Here is a 24405-nt window from a genome sequence, read left to right on the forward strand (position 1 = left end):
CCTAACTGCTTGTTTAGGAGGTTTTACAGAATACATTTTTAATTACTCTTTTTTTTTCTTTCTTTCTTTTTTTTTTAACAGCTTCTTGACTCCTCTACATGTAGCATCAGAAAAAGCTCATAATGATGTTGTTGAAGTAGTTGTGAAACATGAAGCTAAGGTATGAGTCACTATTTATACTTTTTGTTTAGGTTCACCTACTATGTATGTTTTCACAGCATGAGAATGGACAGCTGAGTAGACTAGGGAAACAAAGTTTGGTAAAATAATTGTTTTTTGGAAGTTTATATATTTTATATACATAAGAGGCTATTGATCCATCAGTACAGCACTATACTTTGAGTAAGTAGTTAGACCATACATGATGTTGTGCAGTAAAATTACAGTAAAGGCAAAATGTTAAATCATACAACACAGAGTTTAGGCCAAGTTTCCTTAAGGAGAAAACAGAGATAGGAGATATTCTCTGTAATGTTTGAATTGCCCAAAACTAGGAGTCAGAGCTCTCTTATAGAACTTTTTAATGCAGCCAGACTGCTGTGACGTTTAGGGAGAAGTGATGATCAAAACCAGTGAAACAGTAGGGAAGATAAGTAGGCTTTAGGTACAGGGTTTTAAATTGTTAAATATATCTTAATTAATTGATTGATGCTCATATAAAGTCCTCAGTCTGAAAGACTGCAATAAGCTGATGCAGTTAAAACCATTCTGCTTGTTTAAACAAAGGATGTGTGCTATCATGAACAAAATTAAGACCTATTCTGTATGTGGTAAATAGGCTGCAATTGTTTGTTTAACCCGCACTGTGGATTACTCAATGTCTTCAGTGAGTGCAGTTTTAAAAAGCAAAAACAGTTTGTAAAGTTATCTTCCGAAACTTTATAATCTTTGGAAATATGCTGAATATGTTCCTTTAATCGAAGTAAGAAGAGTGCTTGTGAAATCCCACTGGTCACCAATGAAAATAGCCTTATTGTTAAGTTTTGATGGTGGTATTTCTTGTAATTGTATTCTCAGGATTCTGTGTTATTTTTAGGTTAATGCATTGGATAATCTTGGTCAGACCTCTCTTCATAGAGCTGCACACTGTGGTCATCTTCAGACGTGCAGATTGCTGTTGAGTTCTGGATGTGATCCTTCCATTGTGTCACTGCAGGGCTTTACAGCCTTACAAATGGGGACAGAAAGTGTGCAACAGCTACTACAAGGTACAACTGATTTATTTACCATCCATTTCTAATGCAATGTCATGTTTCAATTTACTTGCCATTTCAAGTGCTATCAAGGAATAAGAGCGAACACAAGCAAAAAAATTTCTCCAAAAGATTAAAAACTGGTTTGGTTTGTACAGTTCTTGAGAGAGATTTTTTCCATTATCATGTGCACATCTTGAGTGTCTGCCATAGGTGTGGTTACGGGTATCGGTTACTCTGTAGCATTCAGCTACACAGATTGTCAGAGATGCTCAGAGTGTTTAATTGTGTAGCCACTTGGAATCATTTTGGAAAAATACTGCGGTGGGCAGGGGTGAATCTCCTGAGCAGAAAATGAGGTTCAAAAGCAAAAATGGTTGCTGTGCATTTGTGAACAAAGGCAGCAGGGTACAGGGTTTTCCATGAATAAAGTTTGGACATTATACACGTACAGATAAGCTTCCTGGGACAGCCTAATTCTGAAACTGAATAAGAATATTTAATCAGTTCCACAATACTCCAAAATGGGTAGGAAGCATGTTGCTAAGGGCAACTTTAATATGGCTTTGGAGCCTTTCAAACACTGTTGAAACTAACAGCTACAGTTGTAGATCATAAGAAAAGACTTAGTAAGAAAGTCACCTTAGTAAGAAAACTTGTCTATAGCTGATTAACTTTCTTTTAAGGGAAAATACTTGAAATACTCAAATGATTTCCTGTCTTAACAAATTCCTTCAAGTACATACAGTTACCTGTCATACAATATCATTTATTTTGCAGAAGGTATCCAACTAGGCAATTCAGATGCAGATCGCCAGTTACTGGAGGCTGCAAAGGCTGGAGATGTGGATACTGTAAAAGTAAGCCTAAACCCATCCTAAAAATAAGAGGGAATTGTGTGCCAAACTATGATTTCTCAAACAAACAAGAAAGCCCAGACTGTTTTAGGGCTGTAATCCTTGTCCTAAGGCCCTTTTATTGCACAAGAACTACAAATAACAAAATCTGACACTGACTGCGTTGTAAAAGTTTCATTCAACTTTTAAATAAAAAGCTTAAAAGTAACAGGTGTGGATTTGGGGAGAGGGGGTACTAATTATTTTGTTCTTTTGGGGAAACAATCTATGAAAAGTAAGGGCTTTATGTTAAAAAAAAATTTTTAACGAAAATAAATATTTTTTCAAATCAGATGTGTGTAAGAACATTTTATGACTAAATTAACAATGTGCAGCATCATATGTAGTTATAAATGTAGTTATAAATGGCTGTTGGTTTTCACAGAAACTATGTACAGTTCAAAGTGTGAACTGCAGAGATATTGAAGGACGTCAGTCTACACCGCTTCATTTTGCAGCTGGCTATAACAGAGTATCAGTTGTTGAATATCTTCTTCAGCATGGAGCTGATGTGCATGCAAAAGATAAGGGGTAAATATTCAAAAATATGTTTTCTTGGCAAATGTAATTCTTATGGTATCTGTCAGCTCTTGAATATTGCTAGCTGATTTGCATCCCATCTTTCCTCAGACATCCACTTTCTTGTTTTCATGGAAAGTTCCATTAGTGTGGAGCTGTTCAGAAAACCCACAGAAATATTTTGCAGTACTTGAGAATAGTAACCAAGACCCTTTTTCCCCCAGTTTGTTTGGGGTGGGTTTTTTTGCTTTGTTTTCCCCCCAGTGCCACTACTGATGGCATTTGTACCACTTTGGCAGTAGATACTGTATTAGAATATTGCGGAACATTCAGAAAACAAGAGGTGTTTGTTATATTGTGATTGTTAAAAGTGCATTGTGTTTTAGATTTATATCACTTTGTCAAAGAGGCTTTAATTTAAGGAATTATTCTTTATTTTCTTTTCAGAGGACTTGTCCCTTTACATAATGCTTGCTCTTATGGTCACTACGAAGTTGCAGAGCTGCTCGTTAAACACGGAGCAGTTGTAAATGTAGCTGATTTGTGGAAATTCACTCCCTTGCATGAAGCTGCGGCAAAAGGAAAATACGAGATTTGCAAACTCCTGTTACAGGTATTCTGTATGTTGGAGAGAGGTTACTTTTTGGAAATACTTCTTTCTTTTTCAGTCTGAAATGTGATTCGACTTCTAATAAGAATTGGTTTGTGTTTTGTGTTTCTAAATGACTGTAGCTCCATGTACGTTTTCAGTAGGGGAATACTATTTGTGTGTTGTCCTTTCTGACACGGTGTGTGGAAGGCTATTTTTTTTAATATAATACATCTTCTCTCTGAAGGAGTTGAATACATGTTGAAATACTTGCTCAGTAAGAAATGAGACACCTAAGATTTAGAGATGTTTATTCTGCTTATGTGTGTACCACCTGTTTTTAATGTGCACAGCACGGAGCTGACCCCACAAAGAAAAACAGAGATGGAAATACTCCTTTAGACCTTGTTAAAGATGGTGATACTGATATTCAAGACCTACTTAGGGGAGATGCAGCTCTACTAGATGCTGCTAAGAAAGGTTGTTTGGCCCGAGTGAAAAAGCTATGTTCACCTGACAACGTCAACTGTCGGGACACACAAGGACGACATTCAACACCCCTACACTTAGCAGGTTAGTGCTTTGATTAGATTTAAGAGTTATTTCAACTGAATTTACTAAGTTTAAGCAAGTTTAATAGTACAGCCTCAAGTTAAAGGATTCCAGAATTCCAAAATTTTGTTAGTACTATTTTCTTAAAGAGTTTGACCTCATTTTAGTGTTTTATGTGTATTTTCTGGGGTTTTTTTATATCTTCTGTTCCTCCACTTTTCAGAAGTGTTTAATACTAATGGCTTCAGTTTCCCATTCTCTCTAGCCCCGAGGTATCTTTTGTTCTGTTTACTGACAGAGGTTTTAAAACCAGATACTCTTATATAAGGTGAAGCTGTCTTCACTAATAGATAATACACTGTCTTCATTGGGACTGACACTCTAGCTTTCAAGTAATTAAGTGAATTATCATTTCTCTACTGTCTATTGAGAAAGTTTTGGCTGAATACATATGAAGAATTTTTGTTCTGCTCTGCAACTTGAAGCTGTTTGGTATTCACAGGAGTTCTTTGACCTGACTACTCGTTTGCCAGTTTTGTTACTTCTAATATTATTTCTTTTATTTTTTAAAAAACGTTATATTTACTCTTTCCTTTTGCAAACTTCCAGCTGGTTACAACAATTTGGAGGTTGCAGAGTACCTTTTACAGCATGGCGCAGATGTGAATGCACAGGATAAAGGAGGTTTGATTCCTCTGCATAATGCTGCATCTTATGGGGTAAATATCTCAAACTTTCCAAGGCTTTATTTTTATTTAAAAAAAAAGGCATTTTATTGGCAATATCATGGTCCGATAATCGCTCTAGAAAGCTTTTGCCATTCTCTTGTAATGTAAACTTATTCATGAAAAGCAAAAAAGTAACTGACTTAGTCAACTGACTGTATAGGTGAAAACTTTTGAATTGACAGAATGAGTTTTCTGAACATGAACATTTACAGAACAAGTAGTCTAAAAGGTGTTCCATAAAATGCGTTTTCTTGCCCATGCCAATCAGTTTTTATCATCAAGATCTCATTTACACTACTTCAGCTGCAGTTGAGATGCTGCTTGTTTGTATGGTCCTTCAGTCAGGATTTTTGTGCTTTGATCAAGTCTTTAATCAAAACAACTGGAGTACTTTCCAGACTGGAAGTTTGGATTCCAGCTTTTTTTCATCTGTTAATGAAATTCAGGGAGTTTGGATTAGGGATTCTGTGGTCTGTCCTTCTTTCACAAGAGGAGTAGTCTTAGCTTTTTACTGGTGTATTGCAGGTCAGGTAAAAAACCACCTTTCTTTTAATACTTTTTAATTACAATTCTAAGAAAATTCAGAATGAGGATTACAGAGAAGAATCAGTAATAATTCTGAGTTAGCTTAATATACTGTAGCACCTTGCAGTTTAACAGGTTGTTTTATTTTTCAGCATGTAGATGTAGCAGCTTTACTTATAAAGTATAATGCGTGTGTGAATGCTACGGACAAATGGGCTTTCACGCCTTTGCATGAAGCAGCCCAGAAAGGAAGGACGCAACTTTGTGCCTTGTTACTGGCACATGGGGCTGATCCTACTCTGAAAAACCAGGAAGGACAAACACCATTAGACCTGGTCACCGTAAGTGATGGGGCTCTTCCTGGGAAATTGGTACTTCTCTGCTTGTTGGGGCAGCTCCTCTAAAATTATCCTTTTAAAAAAAAAAAAAGTAATGTGGCAACTTCTGCAAAGTTTAAAATGCTTTGGTTTCTCTGGTGTTTATACATGGTAAGGAAAGTCAGTAGAGCCTGTTTAAACTTTTTTTCAAGATTTTCCTGCTTAAGGCTTCTTATTTTGAAATAGAGGGGGAAAAAAAAAGGTTTTAAGTGGATGCATTTAATTTGGTACCTGCAGTTTGACTAATACAAAAACTGTTGTGTCGATAAAGTGTAAGCATAACTTGTAGCAAAGTAAACTTAGGAAACTATCAGGCTCTTAGGCTTCCCCCCCCCATATTATAATACAATCAAAAGCTGCACTCAGAGTAACTCTGTATTTCATAAATTCTGATTGTCGATAGAACCTTTTGCTAGTTTCCCCTTGGAAATGAGAGTTTTGTTTGACTCTCTCAGAAGTTTTTGTAGAAATATTGAAGGAATTACTTTTTATCTTATTTCTGTTTTTATTTTAAAGTTTTACTTACGTTTCTTATGTCTTTATTTTCCGTATGTTGTTGGCACAAAAGACCATTTGTAAACTGACTGAATTTTTCCTATATGTATATATTTATATTGCAGTATACTTAGGAAGCAGTCTGGAATAACAATAATGCATTCTAGGAAAAACTGTTGTGTGAAAGCATTCCTGTATTTTTAATAAATTGTCTTCTGATATTTAGGCAGATGACGTCAGCGCATTATTGACAGCAGCAATGCCTCCTTCTGCCTTACCGTCTTGCTACAAACCTCAGGTTATAAGTGTATTGCAAACTACAGGCTCTACAGCTGATTCCCTGTCTTCTGTTCCATCCAGTCCATCCAGTCTGTCTGCTGCGAGCAGCCTTGACAACTTGTCTGGTAGTTTTTCTGAACTTCCTTCTGTTGTTGGTACAAACGGTGCAGAGGGAACCACTGTTTTAGAGAAGAAAGAAGGTGAGACTTTCTCAGTAATGAATAAGACTTTACAACATATGGTAGAAGGAATACCTAAGTTTGAGGCTATGCACAGATAGTATAGTTTATGACATATGCAATAGCTCTATTCCTTACACTGTCATTAATGAGGAACAGAAGTCTAAAAGTCTTGCAGTACAGGATTCTGGTCCTTTCCCCTTGTAGAAGATCTTAAAGTCCCTTTTTTTTTTCTTTTTTCTTTTTAAACAGAGGCTCACAATGGTGAATTGTGGTTTAAAAAAGAAATCACGTGAACTTTGACTCCATACTAAGCAGTATTTTACTACAGACTTTATCTAGTTTCTAAGAGGTTGTTCTTAGATCAGATATCTTGAAAAGGTTGTTTCTATAACATCATTTTTTTATATAGTATGGGTATGAATGTTCCTTCTGAGTTTTTCTTCTTATCCAGTTTCAGGTATAGATTTTAGCATAAATCAGTTTGTGCGAAACCTTGGCCTTGAACATCTGATTGACATATTTGAGAGAGAACAGGTAAGCAGTTATATTTCCACATACTCAGCTAGGATGCAAGGGAATAAAATGCTGACTTTTTAGGATAGTGTAATGACGCAAATTTAAAATGAGTAAATGTTTCAAGCTGGATGTGGAATGAAAGAAAGGACTGAAACTGGATTTTTTTTTATTTGTGCAAAAAATGAGGCAATATTATCTATATCAGCTTGAGAGTATAGCTGTATTTCATTTCAGGGGTATGAATGATGGAATCAATAAGTAGTCAGTGCTGATTAGTAATTGCTGTGGTTTTATCTGTTGACTTTAATGTGTTCAGAAAATGATATTTCTCAGTCAGAAACATGATCTTTATAAGGAATACCAGTTACTTAACTATAGCTTGTAGAAAATTAATTTAAAGACAGAAGTCTGGAGAATACAGTAGAAGCAAAGCCAAGGATGAGAATAATATGCTAATTTTCAATATGCATATTCTTTTCACACTTTTTGCCACAGCTATTGCAGAATATATTCGCAGTGTCATTGGTAGCTGTTCTGTTTTTGCTATTGTCAAAAAATGATGTTGCTCTTACTCTAGATAACACTGGATGTATTGGTTGAAATGGGACACAAAGAATTAAAGGAAATTGGAATTAATGCTTATGGCCATCGGCATAAAATCATTAAAGGAGTTGAAAGACTGATTTCTGGACAGCAAGGTATATACTTGTTTCAAAATATTATGTAACACTGCTTTTATAGAATCCATTTTTGTAAATTCTTTAGGTCGTTCCAAATGATATCTCATTAAAAACAATTTGTAGTAAAACTTAGTTTATTCTAAAAAAGGGCACTTTTAATGATAAAATGTCTTTTGACCTGAAGCATGAGGGCTTTTAGAGGGCTTTTATTTGTGCTTTGAATTACTGTGAATCTTGTCTTCCAATTTTCTCTAATTTTTTTTCGTCATGATCACTGTTTTGTGTTTACTTGCTTAGCGGAAGTGTAGCTTTAGAGCAGTTTGATTTGTAAGGCTTTTTAAGTAGGGAGTGGTTGTCTTCATCAGAGCGTCTGTTCATGGATTAGGGCCTGTTCTACCCTGTTCCTTCGGGTTCTGCATGGGAATAGATACTGTGTTCGCTTTCTTGGAGAGCGAGCTGAAAATCTGGTATATCCTTTTCTTTAAAAGTACAGTTTGTGTTTCCAGTGAGCCAAAATTAACATAGCTGCTCTGTTTAACAGCTTCAGCTTGTATTGAATTTTATGCTAAAGCTCCTTTATTTGTGCAGCATTGTTGATTCCAGCACAGTCCTGGGAATAGCACGCTTCATTTAACTATGGCTGCATAGGAGACAAAAAAAAGTACGCTATTTTTTTTTCCTCCCTGTCTCACCGAAACATCAATTACTATTGTTTTGCTATGTTTCAAAGCAATGGAATAAATTAGTTAGAATTGGTAGAGTTTTTTCTCTAGAGATGCCATCTGTGAATTCTCATTCCAAAGTCTGAACTCCATAGTAATGAGAGACTCACTGTCCAAAGCACTAAATGATTTTTTGCTCCTTAAGACAAACCAAGCCATAAGATAATCCTTTGCCAGTGATGAAGAATTTCTGTGGATCTTTAACTTCCTTTTAACTTTCAGTTGCTTTTTGACTGATTCATTGAGTATTTTGGGTGGAAACTATTTTTAAGGAGCTGTTCCAGCCTCATGTCCTATTGCAGTTTTAAACTTCTGCAAATAGTAATCATAGGGTTTTTTGCCTTCCAAATATATTTTTGAAAATATATGTATTTGTCCTTACCCCCCTTATTCTTCCTTGACTCTTCCTGTCTTGCACTGAAAGGCCTGACATTTTCATTTGTAACATTAGCCACAAGCGTAAGTACTTAAACTGAATCTTTCAGTAACACTTGTTTTGTTTTTTTTTAAGCTTTTGTAATTCTCTATACTTTGCCCTTGTGCTCTTGCATTCTAGTATGTTGGCATTAGTATTTTGTCATCTCTCACTGAACAGCATAGCCTTTGTTTCAAAGTCCATAGGGCTTTTATGGAAGAGTTTGATTTTGAAGCTTTCATCAGTTTCTTGCATCTGAACACTGGATTCCAGTTGCACGCCACTAATGTGAGGCCCCAAACAGGAAACTCGAGTGACTGCTGTTAAATATTAGCTGAATGACTTAAACATCTTGGCTCCCAAATGTGGATGAATCCTCAACTTCTCCTTTTTCCCCATGTTATTCCTTTCTAGAGATATTATGACAGACCCAGCATCTAACTCTGGTTGCCTGCTGTTGGTCTGGGAAGGCTATGGCAAAATGATACCTGATACACCACATCTTCATAAATTCTTAAGTCTAGAGATTACATTTCCATTCCAACTGTGACAGAAGTCTGTATGAAAACTGACAATGCATTCTGTATAAAATTTCAGCATTATGCTGGCATGTTTGAAGCATTTAATAGAGGAGTCTCCTTTGAGCATTCGTTATCAGCCTTAAGCCTTTTAGGTTCATGGACTATCTTAGCTACATTGTCAGCTCTTTCTGCATTATGATTTGAGATAGAAATCCTTGCATCCAAGGTGATCCAAAGCATGAATATCTTAGTCTGGTAAATATGTTCCTTCTGCACTTCCAGTCAAGTCACAGAATGACAGAATATTTGGGGTTGGAAGGGCCCTCTAGAGATCATCTAGTCCAACCCCCCTGCTCAAAGCAGGGTGAGCTACAGCAGGTTAACTAGGACCTTAACCAGTCAGGTTTTGAATATTTTCAAGGACGGAGACTTCACAACCTTTCTGGGCAACCTGTTCCAGTGTTCAACCACCCTCACAGTAAAAAAGTGTTTTCTTATGTTCAGACAGAATTTCCTCTGTTTGAGTTTGTGTCACTGGGAGTTTGGCCCCATCATCTTTTCTTCATGATGCCATCACCGTTAGATCAGCAGTCAGGGACTCTTCTTACAGGGACAGGTTGCTCTCATTGTTTCAATGCCTAGAGTTCAAACAAACTCAAGTAGGTAACTGCTTACATATAGTTTCCATGTCTTGTACATTGGAGATACTGAGCTAAGCACATTCAAATGGGTTAGTGTGTCTGAAATGTTTATATGTTTTGAGAGAATGATGGATCAGTATCCACAGATAAATGAATAATTGTCATTGATTGGCATCCAGACCCAGCTGCTGTGCTTCTGATGGCATGAATATTATATGGATGATAATATAAGGGTAGAAGTTATAGATAAAGACATTGAAAAGGTTGTTTTGTTTGAAACTAATGAAATGTTTTGAGGGATGGCACTTGGACATCCACAGTGTGGGTGAGGGAAGGCAAATAAAAACCTTGGTAACTTTTGCACTCCTTAGCAACTAAACTCTTCATCTTGCAAACTGAGATTAGAGAAGACCAGTGCTTAAAAAAATAATAATAATAAAGTTGCTGCTTATTCCAAATCAGTCATCTTAAAGCAGTATCTGAAACTGTTGTTGTATTTTGTTATATTCACAGGACTTAACCCATACCTGACTCTAAATACTTCTGGCAGTGGAACTATACTCATAGATCTTTCTTCTGAAGATAAGGAATTTCAGTCAGTAGAAGAGGAGGTATGCTTTTTTCTTTTTTTTTTTCTTTTTCTTTTTTCTTTTTTAGTTTCTCAGTGTTTTTGTCACTGTTACTAAGGAAGTAGACGAAAGAGTATTGCTAGGCAGTTTAACTGTGTGATTAGCTTTTCTAAGCATCATAAGAAAAAAATAACTTAAGGATACTTTGAATTTTGATTTTTTTTCTTGCCTGCACTTCTTGACTGCACCAGTATTACGATCCATACTCATGATATCCATAATTTTTTATTCTTATCTATGTTACTATTGCTAGTGGTAAAACCTCTAAGATACCAAAAAGTTCTTTGATATAACATAAAAATTCAATGCTACCAATTGCTTGTCTGTTAGACACAGGTTTAAGTCACTTCCTTCCAAAGTGTAATAATCACACAGGGCAAAGTACTGAAGAAACAGTACTCTAAATAGAATTGGGGGGGGGTTGTTTTTTTGGGGGCGGGGGGGGAACTAGTCTATAAACTGTTTAAGGTGTAGTTTTAAAAAGTCATAAGACCTGTCTGTGTGCCTCCACAATCCAGCATTGCTTAACAGACAGCTCTTGCCTAAAAGTTTCTTCTGTGATCTTTTATTTTTTTAAGACAGAAACAGTTCTTCTGATTGTTAGAATGTTTGAAGGATATTATTCTGGGGCAAAATAACACTCCTTAAAATTCTCAATCTTCAGATGCAGAGTACTGTCCGAGAGCACAGAGACGGAGGACATGCTGGCGGAGTCTTCAGTAGATACAACATTTTAAAGGTAGCAGTCGCATTTTTATGGTTGATGGTTACAGCTTTAGTGTTCTGTCTGGAAGTATCTTTAACTCAGCAGTAAAATGTTCTGTGTTCATTAGTTGAGCTCCATAAGAGATGTGTCATTCTGAAACACGCACAGGAAAAGGATCATGCTCCAGGGAAAAATCAAAAAATAAGATCATATGGAAAAACTGCTTATAGGCCAGTAGAGATTAAGGACTTTTTTTAGAGATGGACATAGAAGGACTTCACAGAAAAGTGCAGAATTTTTGAAGAAAAAGACAGAAGGCTTAATAGGAACCAAAGGATTCTTTTCTGTTGATAGAATGGCAGGGAAAAAACATGAAGCAAGAAGTGAAAGAAAAACTTCTGGAAACATGGAAGTAAATGGATCTGGTATGGCTTGATACTGGATATGGCTTGATTTAAAGACAAAGAATCTTAAAATATCAGGAAGCAGACAACCTTGCTTTTAAATAATCTGCTGGAGTTTTGGTTTGCATTCATATTTTTATTTTCCTAAAGAAATGGTCATTTTCATTAAAACACTGAAATTTTTGATTTGAAAGTAAGTACAAGTTTTATGCTAAACTGATGTTACATTTTTCCCAATGGAATAGATATGCTATATCTACACACGTTACAGTGAGAATGTTCAGCACACCTCTGCTTAGAGGAATTTTTTTTCTTTTTGAAACCTTCTAGAAGTCTTCGTGGAAGATGCTTTTAATTTACTAGATGATCTTTTTGCTAATGGTTTATATCAAGCAATGTTTAGAGGGACACTAAAGTATAATTGTGATGAAGCCTTGTAAATTTAAATTAAGAGGGATTACTCGACAGATCTTTAAAATGAATTAGCTCTCATGAAGCTTATAGTTAGGTTTACTCAAAGTGTTTCACTGTTGTGTTAGAACAATCAACTTCTGTAGGATAAGCAACAGAACTTCAGTGTTGTTTAACTGAGCTCTAAGTAAAGAAAGATTCTTGTTTAAGTGGTATTTTAGAGTAGTGTATTGTGGTATAGGTACTATATATTAAATATCAGTTAAAGCAAACAGAAGTTTTCAGCTTCAGGGTAGAACTTACATCTTGACTATTTCAGATTCAGAAAGTGTGCAACAAAAAGCTTTGGGAAAGATACACTCACAGGAGGAAAGAGGTCTCTGAAGAGAATCATAACCATGCTAATGAAAGGATGCTGTTTCATGGTGAGATACTGAAATACTCCTTATTTACCAGTTTCACACTACCAACACTCTTTAGTGGAGGATTTCTACTGGTTCATAGAAAATTTTCTCACTGGAAATTGGCACTAGCTTTTTTGCAAGTTCTATACAAACAAGTGTTGTCAACAGTGACATATAATGTATTGAATCTTTCTTCTGAAAATTGCATCTCCTTGTCTCCCCACAGAGGGGACTTTTCAAAAGTTTAAGTAAAATCATTTTAGCAATTATGAATGGAGATGAAGGGGCTTACATTCTTCTTGGTTAAGTTGCTAATTCTGTTTTATCAGCTGTATGGCCAAATGATCGAGTCAGACTTTATTCTGCAATGGTTTTTCTTCATTTTTTAATTTAGCAAGTTAGCTCTTGTTCAGATCATAATTCCAGAGAAGATAGGTTATAATTGTCAAATCAAACCCGGTTGAAAGCTCTCTTGCGTTACAATGAAAGCTACGTAGTTCCTAATGTAATACATTACTGTTGGTAATAACAATAACATAATAATCACTGCTTGCCCAAAGTCGTACAGATTAAAATCCTGTCATTTGACTGTGGCCTGTACCACCATTAGAGGAACATGGAATGACTTCCTTGATGGAATTACTCTCCTTTAAATAAAGATCTTATAAATTAGATAGTAACAAAATTATCCCTGGAACAGGGGAATTTATGCCGTATGAATGTTCTATGAGTTATGTAATTTTTTTATTTACATTAACACTTGTCTTTAGTCATTATGCGACATGCAGAACATAATGGAAAAAAGCTGTGATTGTTTCCAGTTCTTTTCATGTGGAATGTTGTTCTACTTCATATAAGGTTTTCTTATACTGGAGGATAAAACTTTGGATTATTTTCACTAAAACTCCCTATGTAACTGAAATGCTATATTCTCTTAGAAAGCTCCTCTTTGAAGCTTTTATAAAAATAGTTACTAAAAAGTTACACTTTTTGTGAAAAGGAATGGATATCAGGTGTCTCTAGAGCTACAGAGTCCAGTTTGAATAGATTATTCTTTAAGGCTAGATTTTATGCCCAGTGAAAGTAGATACATACTGAAGGACACTGGAGGGAGAAACAGAAGAATAATCTACTCTCCTTAAGAGAGTTACTTCAGAGTTTTGACTGGAGTGCACCTATTGTTTTTTAAATGTAGTTCAGTGTTAGGAAGAGATGGGATTTGTGTGGCAAATTCACAAAATCTTGGTTAGAATGAAGCTGTGCAGAAAGGAGTGCTGAATAATAGAGCCTTTCCTTGCCTCAGGCCTTATACTTTGTAAACATAAGAACGTACACGTATCACCTGCCATTCTATGTATAACACCTCTAGCAAACTGGTCATGTACACCTGAGTTGCTCAGAATTTCTGGAGATTGATTTCGTTGTATGTGTGAAAACCCGTACTAACAGTGTTGAGGAGTGGATGGTAGAATTAAGACACACCCAAGTACCTTTTGAAGTACTTTATTTAAAATATTTTTCTTTCTTTCTTTTAGGCTCCCCATTTGTGAATGCAATTATTCACAAAGGCTTTGATGAAAGACATGCCTATATAGGTGGCATGTTTGGAGCTGGGATTTATTTTGCTGAAAATTCTTCCAAAAGCAATCAGTATGTATATGGAATTGGAGGTGGCACTGGATGTCCAATTCACAAGGATAGATCTTGTTATGTTTGCCACAGGTAAGTCATGATCTTTTACACAGAGGAATCCAAACTTGCGTTTGCACATTGTATAATTGACCATCAAGTCAGCAGATTCTCTGAAGAAAGGTTTGCTCGGTAGTGAAACCTTCCCAGCATTCACTACATGCTGAGCCTTTCAGAAAACTTTGACACTGAAGTCTCACAGAACCTTTAACCATCTTCAGTGCACTTACCTGAGTCTTTGCCCTTAACTTACTGTAAAAATCAGGTTAGGTAGGCTACGAGTGAAGAGGATCTGTTAGACACTTGTGTGAAAGATAGAGCAATGCAAGGATTTAGTCTACTTCATTGCCTGTTACAGAGGAAGGAGAAATTCAGCAGTATTTGGAATCTGTATGCTTTGAGGGTGTGCTCCGTAAGAGCCTCCGCCTCACTGCTGCTTCAGACAATAAAACATAGACATGGATTTGTGGAATCTCTACCACTAATTCTGAGTTCTTAAATCTGCTTTTCTGCAGAACACCCATTCTGTCCCATTGACATCTTCAGTTTAGAATAAAGTTATTCTTTCTTCATGGAGTTCTCACAGTAGTGGCCATCATTTCAAGCAAGAAAATACTGTGTTTGTGTACTGTTTTTCCACTAGTTTCACAGGGATAAGGCAGCTGTTGCAGTTTCCTTCCTTGAGTCTGTGCCCCTTTTTTCTTCAAATTGCATACACTTTTTCCAGCATCCTTAAGTAAACAAAACAATCTTCTAGATTTAAAGAGGCTGTCAGTGTCTCTTCATAGTTTTCCTATTCATATTTTCTAAAATTTTGGTAAGTTCTTCCAATTTGTCGTGTAAGAAGAATCTGAAAAGCAAAAGTATTTTGGCTGAGCATAACAGAATGGTTCATAACATTGATCTACAAAAATGCTGAGACTATATTGCCATTGTGTTGGAGCATATGTAAAGAAATAGCTACCTTTGTTCTGATTTTTTTTTTTTTAAAGAAAACATTGTAATGTAACATACTGACAAGTGCTAGTATTGATGTATTTTGATTTCATCTAGAATTTGTGGTTTGCACTTGGCCTTGATGATGATATGGCTGTTTTAGGTGCGAATCTGGCATTAGAACACAAGTGTATTATGTTAGTATGAGTGATTTTGAGGAAAAGAAAGAATATAGATCTCGTCGAAAAACAAAAAAAAAAAAAAAAAAAAAAAAAAAGCGACAGTCTGAGTTCATTGTTAAGCATTCTGTTGCCAGTAATTGTGATTAATATTATTCAGTATTAGTACCAGCTCTTTCCCCAGCCTAAAGACCTTTTCCTAAGGGAGCATAAGTTTTACCATTCCAAACAGAACTTCACAGTTTTGCTTACAACAAGGACTGACTAAAGTGGCTCAAGTAAAAGTTTCAAATTACTAAGATAATCTTTCTGTTGCTTCACAAGTATTTTTTTTTTATTCATAATCCTTTTTTCCCCTTCTAACATAGGCAATTGCTGTTTTGTCGTGTAACCCTGGGCAAGTCTTTCCTGCAGTTCAGTGCTATGAAAATGGCTCATTCTCCCCCAGGACATCACTCAGTTACTGGGCGACCCAGTGTAAATGGACTGGCATTGGCAGAATATGTCATTTATAGAGGAGAGCAGGTAATTCGCTTTTTTTTTTGGGAGGGGGGGCAGATATTATTTTAAAAAGCGCATAGTAGAATTTTTTTTTTTTCCTTACTTTAGAGCTGCTAGGACTTGCTTTTGTCTTATAAGAAACTCCAACTTTGCATGAAGGTGAAAGATTCCATGTTTCCTGAATGCTTCAGACATTCTGCCATTGACGTTTAGCCTTTCTTTTCCTTGACATAAATACTGCACTCTTTTTTTTTCCTCTCTGCACACAGATCTTGCATATATCCAAAAAATGTAATCATAATAAAGAATGTGTTTGTCATTTTTCAGGCTTATCCAGAATACTTGATTACTTATCAGATTATGAAACCTGAAGCCACCACTGAAGCTTAAAACAAATACTTTTGAGAAACCGTCAGACTTTGGATGTGAAGATATAAATGGCTGACATCCTGTTAATTCACACTGAGTTAAAAAAAAAAAAAAAATTCATCCGCAGGTGGTGTGGTAGCAAATGTGAACAAAATCTAACATTTTTGACTTGATAAAGCTTTAATAATGTACAGTATGTTTTTCTAAAGTTTCAGAAATGTCCTCTTTTTCAGCACTTTAACAGATACCATTCCAGGCATAAACTGGGGTTTGGCTTACTAAATTATAAACAAAAATTAACTTGAACAATGGTTTTATACAATACTACATGAAATTTAGCAGAAATTGTAATGCTCTATACAGGAACTCATTTTACTAATACCGTGTTCTTTAAAACACTGCATTTACACTGAAAACAATTTCATTTGTAAAACTGTAAATAAGAGCTTTTGTACTAGCCTGGTATTTATTTACATTGCTTTGTAATATAAGTGTTTTAGAACTGCAACCTTGTACAAAGTGTTTTTTCCAAATGTTGGTTTGTTCATCTGTGTTTTCTCATGCACAATAGATTAGAAAAGCCAATTTTTTTCAGGGTTTATCATTAATTTGGGAGGAAGACAAATTTTCTCTGAAGAGGTGTAGAAGTATCAGCATTAGAATGATTATTCATATTTTTGTTCTGTATTTTTATTTATGAAATACACATTCCTGAGAATGATGGGCTTTGAAAGTAGAATGTTCCAGATGAATACTAAAGTGTTTTTTCCACCTACTTACTAGAGTTTCATATTTTATTTCTTTAAAATGTCTTTTAAAGTTTTTATTTAACTATAGCTATAGTTAACCTGTATCCTCACTTCAAGGCTATTAGACCTTGCAAGTTATAGTTTTAGTAAATTATTTTATTTGAATGTAGTTGGAAAGTTAACCTCAACGAGGTCTTTCTAGATAAGTTCCACTTGCTTACATTTAAGCCAGGAAGTCAAATAGTTTATTCCTAATATCAGGGTAAACAACTTCATCTTTTTTTTGTTTGATTATTTTTGTAAATTAATCTACTTGTTGGTGCCCTCAGGATATGAATATTATCAGGTGGAAATTTCAAAACTATTCTGTCATCTTCTGTTTTTCTTCCATGTTTATGTTCAAGCTCTAGTTGAAGCACTTGTGTAGAAGTATGTTTTTCTGCAATGCTTTTGGCTGAGTGAAACTGGGGAGTAAGGTTTTGATCCTTGCGCTCAGCCAGCTGGACGAGGAGTGCATAAGCAGGATGAGCAGCTCTCCCACTGCAACGGCTGGATACGGTAACCCTATCAAGATCACTTGGGTGGAGGAAGAGTACAAAAGGTATAATCCCCTGTCAGGGTTACTGATTGCACTGATCAGTTCAGTAAGCCCTATCTTACCTCTCTTGTGTATTCTGCTTCTGTCCCATCTGCTGTTTTTACCTACATATTTCAAAAATATGTAAATAAAATACAAACAAATTATAGTTCATTTGGGTTTAATCTTAAAACTGTTAGGAGCATATTTTAGTTGTTTGATATTTCTACAGATAGGTTACTGTTGCAGAAGACAATTTGTTTGCAGGGCATGTTATCATACCATGGTTTAAATGTAGTAACTGGTCAAGATAATGAAATTGTCTTGCTGATGTGATGGTCGTGTGATTATGCTCTATGTAAAAAATGTATTGAACCTTACCCAGTTATGTGGGGAATCTGAATAATAAGATTGCATAACTTAACTCTTGCAGGTAATAATATTGGCTCTGAATAAAAGAGGCTTTGTTTTTTTGTTTTTTTGGTTTTTTTAGGTACTTTCTCCCAGCATGTTGCCTGTTCCTTAGGTATAGTAATGCTGGAATTGGTGTTCATGCAAAATCTGTTAAGTATGTTCAAAACATTTTAGTTATTGCTAAAATGCTTCATTCTCTATGAACGATCACTTAATGTCTTGTAAAATATTGTGGTATGATAGCATTTAAGTGGTACCACAATGTTGGTTTTGTCTGTTTGGGGATTTTTTGAGTTGCTTTTGCATGACATACCTTGCACTCTGAAGGGTGGAAGCTGTAATGGTTTGATGATATTGACTATTGAGGTGAACCTTTAATCTTTTGTGCAATTAGTTCTGCTTTACTCATCTTCAAGTGTCTTACATGTACTGTATAACATTCCATATCCATTTAACACTAAATAAATTTAATTCACTGGTTTTCTAGTAGCATGGGAGTAATTACAGGTGTAGTATGTCAGACTGTTGTGTTGAATGTAAGCATGCGCAGTAATAAAACAAACCACATAATTAGAGGGGAAATTAATTGTGTTAGACAAGCTTTTAACATGGATGACAAATTGTGAATGCTGTGGAAATTTGTAGTTTGGTATTGAACTAAGATACAGCTGATTAACAATTTTAGCTATCAGTGAAAATGTTTGAATAATAACTTGAAGCTTATTTCTAGATTTTTGCATTTCAAACTTCATTATCTAGCCCAAAGCTGAAAAAGAAAACTGCCTTAAGTTGATTTTGTAAATGAGCGATAACCTGAAAATTCTGACCTTTTGGATTACTGCATAGGTTAAGTGTGGTGCCTAAATGAGCAACGATAAAAATCCTGCTTAGATCGCTTGCACTGTGGCCATCAGCAAATAGAGTTTTATTTCAGTAGGGCCACTTACATGGTAGATGATTTCCAAAACCAGCTTTATATATAATGTTTAAATAGATATGAGCACTAGAGGGCAGGAAAGCAACTAAAAATCGAAGGTGGTGAAATTCTGGAAGGTATTTTGAAAGTACAACTTTTAATAAAGTTAAGTGTTTCTGAAAATTCCACCTATCTAGGTTGAAAAAAACAAAAATTAACTTCCCATTCTGCATTAGTTTTTTCAAAAAAATAAGTATAAAAGCTGCTGCAACTAAGCAAACTGAAAATATTAGGTTTTTTTCTTAAAAATTTTATTTATAACTTAGAGCTTAATTTTTGGAAGTTCAAAAGTAATTTAGCAAGCCAATGGATAACTGAAAAAAAACCTAGGGTTATCCATACAAGAGGTGTTCAAGGGGTATGTTGGCAGTAATTTCCAGTGGAGATAATTGTATATAAAAGTTGTTCCTGTCTTAAGTCATGCAATACATACATGCACACTCCCTCCTTCCCTCCCTCCCTTCATTCACCAGGAAGCTGAGAAAGAGTGAAAAAGGTGATTCATCCAGTGGACCAGCATTGCCAGAGAGGGTTCTGCAGCTCAGGAGCCATTTCCCCTTCCTCTGGCTGTCTCCTGAACTTAATATGATAATAAAACAGTTTTTCTCTCTTGCTGGAAATGACAACAGAATCCCCCGGGGTGGCTTGCCTTCTGCCTCGTGGTGAAAAAGTGTAAAAGCCTGATTTGTACTCATCTAATGTAGTATTGACAAAGACGACTGCTTTCTCACCTTCGGTGAACTGGAAAATCAGACTGACTGAGGTCTGCCCCTCCGTGGCTCTTGGAGTTGTGCTTCTCCTGCACCGGCTGAAGTTGCAGTAGGTGGAGATAGTGTCAGCCAGGGAAGTGCTAGAGCTGAGGGCGCAGAGGGAGGCGTGTGCCCCTCTCCGCCCCTCTCCAGCAAGTGCAAGCAGTGGTACTTCTGCGAGCGTCAAGGGGTTTCTCCCCCTGCCTGTGGCTCGCTAGCAGACCAGACTAAGCTGCAGGCAGCTAGAACAGAATGCAAGATGAAAGGAAAAAGCATGTGGATGACTGGTTTGAAGTTAACGTTCTGCCCCAGAAAGGCAACAAGATTGATAACTGGAAGAAGACAGACAGGAGGGGGGAGACAATAATAAGAAATAATAGCTGTATACAAAGAAAGAAATCTAAGTTATTAGAGCTCTCAAAAGTTACAGTAAAAATAGCTAGCATAATTGTTAGGAATGGCTAAGATAATCAGTACGTTAGCTTCCACCTGTGGTAGGAATCATTTCTGTCACATTTTGAGTTAAAACAGCAAGCAATTGTTGATTCATAGACATTATGGGGATTTCCAGATATCTGCTCCTGAGAAGAACATGCATGTTTAGGAGGAGAAAGTTGCAACCAACTCAGAGCATTAATGAACTAAGACCTGGGAAATAATGAGTGCAAGAAAAAGAATTAGGATTCAAAGACTGAAGGCAAATGTCCTATACAATAGTTCTTAAAAACATTGGTTTTTTTAAGCACTGATTATCACAGACAAGTCAAATGCCAGTTGAAAATCCACGGTAGATTAGCCTACCAATAAATGAAAGTATATCCCATAAAATAATTTGCCTGGGTTGTGTCTAGTAGTAGGATATGTACATGGGTGGAGGGCATTTTAATTTTAATGCAGACAGAAAATTGGAAGAAGGAAGTGGAGGTCACGTGCATCTTTCCATCTCTCCATCTGGAATCTTGATAAAAGTGCTATGTTTATTCTGCAGCAGTAAAGAGGAGAGGAATTAATACAGTTCAAGTATGTTTCAGTTGTGGTCTTACTGGATAGAAGTGGAAGGGATTGGGGTTCTTTCTGAGTATGGTCAAGTGCAATGTGTGTGACACATTTGCAAAGTTTTTAAGACCATTAAGAGTTTTCAAAAAATATTACTATTATTATTTGAAAAATGTGATATTTAAAATAGTTGTATATCATTTAAGGAGCAAATGAAAATGGACAAGTGCTTAAAATGTATGATTGGCACTTCATATTGGGGATGCTGCTTCATGTCAGCTGATAATAGTGTTTATGGTGGTACACACGAGAAAGGATCAATATTGAAATGTTGAAGCAGATATTCTGAGAAACAGACTTGAAAGCAGTCCATTAGTGTATTTTTCTGTTCCTTTTCTAGCTGCTCTTGAAAAGGTAGCTCTTTTCCAGCAAGAGCTCAGGAAACTTAGGTCAAAACAAGAAAACTGCTAAAGTTTGTAAGGCAGATAGAGAACTTTTTATTAGCCTGGTAAAGGAATGCACAAATACTGATTAAGCAAGTAAATAGGATTGAAGTGAAGTGGAACAGAGATAACATGAATGGAGGAAAAATGGATTTTGTTTGCAAAGGTAGCAGTAAATCAGTTACTATATGTAATATTTATCACCCAGCTGAAGGAAGACTTTGCATCTAATAGCTTTTATTTATTGAAGTAGCCAAAATGGTAGCTAACAACAGTTATATTAAATGTTGTTTTAATTAATGGTAGGATGAACTACCAAGCAGTCCAAAAGTGTCACCTTTAAATAAATAAACTTGTATATGATGATCAGTGCATGATAGATGGTATTTCCCTAATTGGAAGGATTTTACTGAAGCAGTGCAAACATGCACTAGAATAAATTAGATTTGGTTTGATTTGGTATCAAAGGGCTTGCTGAATGAAATCCTTTCATTTTAAGTAATAAATATCAATGACAATGCACCTTTTTCATAATGTCTAATTCAGGACTTAAGGGCAAGAACTGGGAGACTTTGTAGTACCTTACGAAGCAACAAAGATTTACAAGTGAAAGAAAAACTATATAGATAATCACATACAGAAATAAATTTAACCTCAAGGGAATGGTGATGAAGCTTATTTCAAAAGATTAAGAATGTGAAAATGCATTAAACCTGCAAAAACGTAGGTTTTAAAAAAGAAAGAAGACAGGTCTCCTTTGGGGGCCAGAGCTCTACGAATGGAGGACAGGTTAGCAAATTACTAGAAAGATGGGTTTCTAAAGACACAGAACAGACATATGTTGAAGACAAAACTGCTGTTTTGAGGAAAAAATAAAGGTGGGGAGGGTGGATTGAGCATTTATGAGAGTGCATCTGAGAGAGATGTGCTAACAGGTATGTTAACATGGAAAATCTAGTCAGTGGTGTGCCACAAGAGCTTAAATTGCTTATACAAAGATAGAGTGAAAGGCAGGAGAGAAAATAGAGAAAAATACTGCTCTTCAAGGTGGTGAAGAGTAAGTCAGATTGCTGAATTTCTGAACTGAAAACTGTAAAGTGAACCTCTTCTCCAAAGTCCTATTCATGGATGCCACATAAGTATCTTAAATGTCTGTAAAAGGCTCTGAGCAGGTGTATGATCAGAGCAGAAGCGAGTGGTGTGGCAGAAGGGTCGGCTGAGGTGAGGGCCTGGCTCTAGCACCCTTCAAGCAATTCTGAATAGGAGCAAGGAGCAGGCTAGTCCAGGAGGGCACTCTGAGGGCACTAATCCATTACGGAGCAACAAGGATTGGACAAAACCAGGGAAACCTACTCTTTTTGTATAACTGTGTAATAGACCGTTATCCAAAAAGCTACATTTCTTCTGAAATCTTCCCTGCTATTAAAAGTGCACTTGATCAATAATAACATATGAAACACCTAATAAAAAGAATAGATGTTTGTAAAATACAAAAAGAAATAATAGTAGTTTCAGACCTGGACTGGTTACAAGTGATATTCCATATTTACTATAAAGGGAAAGATTTATACAGGGACAGACTTTAAAACCAGCTATGGATAGTTTTATATTTAAAAGTACCAGTATCCTACCATAGGAAAGTAGTCCAGTAGAAATCATGAAAATAATTTGCTAGAGATATGAGAATCTTGTGCACATGGCAACTACTAATAGCTGAGGACTAATACAAAGTGGTCAATAAACAAATAGCTATGCCTTAAGCTATGCCTTAAGCTATGCCTGCCTTCCGTCTTCTGAGACTCCCCTCCCCACTCCCATTCCCAGGAAATGCCAGCTTTTCAGTAAAGGAGTTTAACAAAATACATGAGTTGAATATTCCGATAGCAAGTTTTGATTTTATTTATTTTTCTGAAAAGAGGAAAGAGTAATGATACAATGTTGTATAATTAATAACTTAAATATTGTTAATTGTGTAATAGGGTGGATTGTTATGTATTACAGATGTTTTATTGCAGTATCAATAAATAACATATTTTCCGTTAAAAAAAAAAACTTTGAAAAATAATGAATGTTCAGTACGTCTCCTTTACTGGATTAATTTTACAATAGAGATTTTGAGGAGTTCAGCATCTTTAACCTACTTGAAATACTGTTAAGGTAGTGGGGTTTGGACTCACTGACCTACTAGTTTTAGTATAATGAATGTTCTTATATCTGTAAATGTGGTAAAACCCCATGTATTTGCTTCTGAATTCTGTTGCTTTCAAAAAAAGTAAATCAAAACTCTACTTATGCATGCCCTAATTTAACAATACAGGTATTTTAAAGTTATTAGCAGTTGGCCTCTCAAACTTGGACACAATTAATTCTCCCCTTTTGTATCTAATTCTGGAGGTAAAATGCAACCGGTGTTTCCCAAGCAAATTCATGAAGTATATTGTCTTTAGTTTTAAAACTTAATTTATTCTAGTTTCTTCCTTTTTATAGTGTTTCCTCTCTTTGACCCAGTGGAATTGTTACTTAACTACCTGTGGTCTATTTTAAAACTACCTAAAAAAGCATTAGTGTTGTCACTAATTCTCCCTTATACAGAGGTCAAAATGGGGGTTAGCATGTGCCACTACAGGGAAAAGGCTGTGCATAAATGTTTTTCCTCTAAAAGTTTATTCCTTGAACTGAGCTTTTGCCTGTTCCCAGGAGGGGCTGTGGCTAGTTTAGGAAGATTCAGAAGGCCAGATGACCTTTCCCTGAGCAGTAGTGTTTTCCGTTGTCACCGCTGTAGGTAGCTCCAGAGCACCGTACTGTGTCAAGGCGTTAAACAAATAGCACTGAAGCCTGCATCCACCTTAAAGACACATACTTTTATCAGTGGCTTTTGGAGCCTCTCACGCCCGCAAGGCCCTGCAGTCCATAACAAGTGCCTCAGCGTTCTGCTTTTTCTGTCCAGCTATGGAATCTGCACCTGAACAAAAGAAGTGCTGGAAGTCTGTTTGGTGCGTTTCCCCTGGTTGGAGATTCATGGTCTTATACATTTGTGTTATGTTTTAGATGGCATGTGAGAAGAACATATATGTCCTAAATAAGCAGTTATTTCCTCGAGGATCTATAGATGGACAATATATCATTTTTATTGCTGGAAATTCCTATGTTTCTCCTATAATCAAGCCTATCTCCACTATGCAGCCATACAATTTTGTCTTTTTTTGGGGGGACCCAGCTGCCTAATAAGGTGATTCAGGCTGGAGTTCAGTGATAGTCACAGTATTCACTGGGAAGCTGAAAGGCATTTCAGTTTAGATAAAAGTGAGCTTTCTGCAGCTTACTCATTCTCTGGTAAAAATTCTACACAAAGATATCTGCCATTGCTCTTTACAGTACACCTTGTAAAAGCAAACTACATTAATTTGGATTGAAAAGAACCTATATTCCAGTTGGTAATTTTA

The 24405-nt window shown here is 36.0% G+C and overlaps 1 protein-coding gene across 1 annotated transcript in view; it reads left to right on the plus strand.

Moving 5' to 3' along the window:
* TNKS2 (tankyrase 2) overlaps nt 1-18278 on the plus strand; it is a 40863-nt gene extending 22585 nt beyond the window's left edge. Inside the window, exons 11-27 of the mRNA XM_026066703.1 lie at nt 82-160; nt 1037-1208; nt 1974-2053; nt 2475-2620; nt 3056-3221; nt 3551-3770; nt 4359-4468; nt 5155-5343; nt 6101-6353; nt 6787-6869; nt 7429-7549; nt 10344-10441; nt 11124-11198; nt 12300-12405; nt 13920-14106; nt 15557-15713; nt 16017-18278. Coding sequence (XP_025922488.1) covers nt 82-160; nt 1037-1208; nt 1974-2053; nt 2475-2620; nt 3056-3221; nt 3551-3770; nt 4359-4468; nt 5155-5343; nt 6101-6353; nt 6787-6869; nt 7429-7549; nt 10344-10441; nt 11124-11198; nt 12300-12405; nt 13920-14106; nt 15557-15713; nt 16017-16079 — 2305 coding nt within the window. The 3' untranslated portion in view covers nt 16080-18278. The remainder of the gene's footprint in view (nt 1-81; nt 161-1036; nt 1209-1973; nt 2054-2474; nt 2621-3055; nt 3222-3550; nt 3771-4358; nt 4469-5154; nt 5344-6100; nt 6354-6786; nt 6870-7428; nt 7550-10343; nt 10442-11123; nt 11199-12299; nt 12406-13919; nt 14107-15556; nt 15714-16016) is intronic.
* Nucleotides 18279-24405: the final 6127 nt, after the last annotated feature.

This window comes from Apteryx rowi, unplaced genomic scaffold (genome assembly GCF_003343035.1).
Source record: "Apteryx rowi isolate R43461 unplaced genomic scaffold, aptRow1 scaffold_246, whole genome shotgun sequence".
NCBI lineage: Eukaryota > Metazoa > Chordata > Aves > Apterygiformes > Apterygidae > Apteryx > Apteryx rowi.